The 4,229-nt window shown below is 31.4% G+C and overlaps 1 protein-coding gene across 1 annotated transcript; it reads right to left on the bottom strand.

Moving 5' to 3' along the window:
* Positions 1-1,954: 1,954 nt before the first annotated feature.
* LOC131875184 (replication protein A 70 kDa DNA-binding subunit A-like) lies at positions 1,955-3,361 on the bottom strand. Its single transcript, XM_059219226.1, has one exon. The coding sequence runs from the start codon at positions 3,359-3,361 to the stop codon at positions 1,955-1,957; it is 1,407 nt and encodes a 468-aa protein (XP_059075209.1).
* Positions 3,362-4,229: the final 868 nt, after the last annotated feature.

Here is a 4,229-nt window from a genome sequence, read left to right as displayed (position 1 = left end):
GAATTTTGTTGTCAAAGATGAGAAGGAAATGCAGAGAGACTAGTCTAGATCTTAGGGAAGAGAGAGTGACATAGAGGAGGAAATTATAAAGAGGTAGAAATATAAGCACCTTGTAGAGCTTGAGATATTTAATGAGGTATTCATTGATAGTTAGAGATATAGGTCTAGAGAGAGATGTATAAATATGGACAAAAGAGAGGGAGGAAGAAACAAATAGGTGGAGTGATAGGTTTAGGAGAGAGAGGTGGAGAAAAGAACAAACATAGATAACATGGTTTATCAAAATTTATCGAACTCAATAAAATTCATAAATTTTCTATTATTAATTAATTACTTATTTAGTTTATTTTGAGATGATTGTTACAAAAATTCATGCAATAGGGAAATCATATGAAAAAGTGATGAGTTTTTTATGTTTTAAAAATGAAGGATGAATTTAAATGAATTATAATTATTTTTTAAAACAAATAATTGAAAATAGACCTATTCCATATCATAGAGCTCTTAATTACCTTTCCAACGCCTGTAAAAAATCAAAATTTTGATATAAAACGCAAAAGTTATGCCCAATTTACTAAAATATTTTTTTTTATTTTTTCAAAAATCGGATATCCGATTTTAAAACATAAATTTTTCCCTCCCCATTTTGGTTCGGGTTTGCTTTGGGATTTGGCTTGGAAGTGACAAGCCTGGAAAGTCAACTGAAAAAACGTGTTTTTCAGTATTCCTTGATTTTCCAGACTTTACACTGGTGGCTGACGACTTTTTTTATAACCAAAATTGATAAAATGAAAAGGGTTTTTTAAGGGCATTCTTAGCTTTCCAACAATATAAGGCTTGTCTTATTTCGACTTTTATAAATAACTATTATTTATTTTCTAATTAAATTTTGACAAAAGTCCTGATTGATAGATTGATTGAAAAATACTCATAACTTTCAAACCACATAACATTTTTTGAATCTGAAACATGTGTCACATCCTATGCTTCATCTACTATAGGTAAAAATTAAAAAAAAAATTGAATTTCATAAGGTTTTGACCAAGTTAAGGTGGTCAGACGTAGGAGTTTCTGAATTTCTGAAAAGTTGTAGTAAAAAATCATAAATAATTATTTACTTTATAAAAAATTATAAAAAAAATATGTGTCACATCTGGACATGAGTCTAATACTTATATTATAAATCTTATAAAAAAATATTATGATTTGATTGTGATTAGGGTGGTCAGACATACACCTACTTCTTATCTTTTTCCTGAAATTTTTGTACCACTGCATTGAAATTTGAAATTTTCATCAAATAGGATTTTTTTTTTCAAAAAACAACTAGTAGCTTAGAAACTACATTCAATTTTCTATAGATTCTCTTCTTACATGTTTTAAAAATAATGTTCATAACTTATTCAATTTTTCATGTCAAGTTGCATAACTCTGATTTTTTGAAATTTCATTGCCACTTAAGGCCCTGTTTTGGCACACCATGATCCTGCACATACCCATAACTACATATGTGTATATCAAAAAAGACTATAACTATGAATACTTATATATAGTTATGTATATATATAAGTATAGTTGTATATCTGCAGAATTAAGTATGAATAATTCCGGTGTTGTATAGTTATATAAATAGATATCAGACCAGGAAAAAAATGATATACATGCATATATGTATAAATTTTCTGGAATCAACATAGAGTTCAGCACATTTAAAAGTAATGAGTATGAGTGGAAATAACTTATGTCAGGAGGGAAAACTTTCAAAGAGATAAGAGGTAGATGTAAGAAATGTACATATAGATATTTATAGAAATAGCCTTGTGTTCGTAAAACGTAATTGTTTGTTTATGTAAAACTATTAAATATGTAAATTAGCTAATAGTATAATTGTATTGTAAACTGAAAGTTTAATAATCAGAAAAGATGCATTATAATTCTAAGCCTGTGTACTTAGTCAGCCAATTTCTGCAAGTAGTGCATGACACTCAGCTTTGAAGTCAACATGAGCAACTTTATTGACTGTCACTTTTATCTTTGTTTCTGAATTATATGCCTCAATGGAAACCAGTAGTGTGAATGAATAGTGACATGACAGTAGTCTCTTAATCACTGAGGAAGTTGTCTCTATTGTTGTTACATCATTTTGTAGTGCACAAAGTTGTTTTGCAGTTTTGTGTAGCAAGTGAATGCTACCCTCATCAAATGCAATGGCCCATAGAGTACCTGTGGCATCTTGTAACTTCAGTGGCAAGAGGTAACTATAATTACAGTCTTGCATAGTCATTTGACATCTAGAGCAAAACCAAGAATCATCAACTTGCTGTGTACATTTTTTCTTGCAAGGCCTTCCATTGACTATTAGTGGACAGGCTGCGTAATAGAAATTTTGGTCAGTTATGTTTACAAAGCGCAGAACGGCTAGCAAAGTTCTCTGAATTGTTTCTGGTTTGATGCTCATCCACTCACGGATTGAAGAAATAGTCATTCTACTATATTTACCATCTATGTGGATAGTTTCTGCAACAAAGGGTACAACAAGCAAAGGGTCCTTTCCTCTTAACGTTAGAAGGTCTACTTTTGGAAAAGTTGGGTTGATATGTAATGTGGTTGCAGCTGTTATGTTTATAAGCTTCCCATTGAAATAGCCAACACGAGCATTACGTAAAGCAAGGATAACCACACTATCATTGCTCAACATATTTTTCAATTCCAGGCCTTTTTGTTCTGCCATTGGACCCCATAGGTTGATGTCAATTGTTGAATCAGATAGATCACTAATTTTCACAACATGTTTGTGTGTTTGACTGCCATCTTTCTTGTGTATTGGAATGATATCTCCAACATATAGAACAAGGCCAATAATGTCAACCAGCGTGTTATTTGTTAGATGAAACAATTCATTAATGGGCATGAAAGGAGGACCTTGTTGATCTTCTTGTTCTTCATTGGTGCAGCGTTTTAGTATGGATGCATCAGACAAGGTTATTTCTAAATGATTGTTTAGTTTATTGTACCTTGCATTTACCTCCTTAATAGATCCCTTTGAAATAAGATAATGTGAACCTATGTCCACACGGTTAGAGTGTAACTTAGCTATCTCATCAAAACATGTAATTCTAATTTCAGAACCTTCATAATCAACAATGTCAAAGCTAAACACATGGCCATTTTTTGTGGCTGTGCTATATGCCTTAATAGGTCGTTTATGAGTAACTCTCCCTTTGATCATCCATTTATTTTGGTATGGATTCAAAGTTTTTATAGGGCTTATATTTTCAGAAGTTGTTGTTTGCGAGGATGGCAATTCAGTGGCAAATTGAAGAGATCGTTTAGATGTTGATGATTTATCCTCAGATATCATTTTTTGTTCTTGTTCTTTGAACAGGTATCCTGGTTTACCAAAGAACGGGCAATGACTTTGTTTCACTTCCAGACTAAGTATTACAATAGTCCTGTGAAAACAAAAGACTTCTTTTTAAATTATTGTTGATTATACATAAACAAAATTAAAAAAAGATGAAACATATTGTATTTAATAACCATAGTTGATTTCCTACCTTGTGTTCCATATGTATCGGCATGTATAACTCGATAACTGGACTATTGTGCCTATTTTTAGAATATATGAATCTATCAGAGTAGCATATTTAGAAGGCAAGATTGCCAACTGCATGTATGTGCCATCAGATAACACTAATTTATGTCTGTCAATATCATCTGTGTTGTTCTGCATTTTCTGAAATGACAAAACTTGTAGCAATGTTGAAGGAAGGTCATCCCCAGCATTGATAGATTGAATTGCAAAAGGGGTAGGGACATACTCTTCGGTTTTTGCCTACAAAAAATAATATGAATATAGAGGATTTAATTGAACGGCAAGTAGCTTATATATTTTGTTACTTATTAATGTAAAGCTTGTGTTAGTAAACTATGTAATCAAGCTATGTTATCTATACAATATGCATTTACTTTTGCGCTATTCTATGAAAAAAGGATGCATGTAGTAATGAAAAGGATGGTATGGAAAAGAGAGATGAATTATCCCAAAAAAGAGCATAAAGGTTTTGTATTTTGAAAAGATTTGATAATTTAGCTTACCAAATTATCAATGGTGGAGTGGTCTATCGATTCAGAGGTGGCTACTGAAGATGCCATTGTGCATATATACCTTTTGAGAATTAAAAGTAAATTATAAGCATGTTGAATTGTAGTTCTTATATCAGAATACA

Source organism: Cryptomeria japonica, chromosome 4, assembly GCF_030272615.1.
Source record: "Cryptomeria japonica chromosome 4, Sugi_1.0, whole genome shotgun sequence".
NCBI lineage: Eukaryota > Viridiplantae > Streptophyta > Pinopsida > Cupressales > Cupressaceae > Cryptomeria > Cryptomeria japonica.
Note: the sequence above shows the minus strand (reverse complement) of the source record. Positions and strands in the feature narration are given on the sequence as shown.

What these genes read in the sequence shown, in the direction of transcription:
- LOC131875184 (XM_059219226.1), bottom strand. Translation starts at nt 3,361, where the DNA reads ATGATATCTGAGGATAAATCATCAACATCTAAACGATCTCTTCAATTT.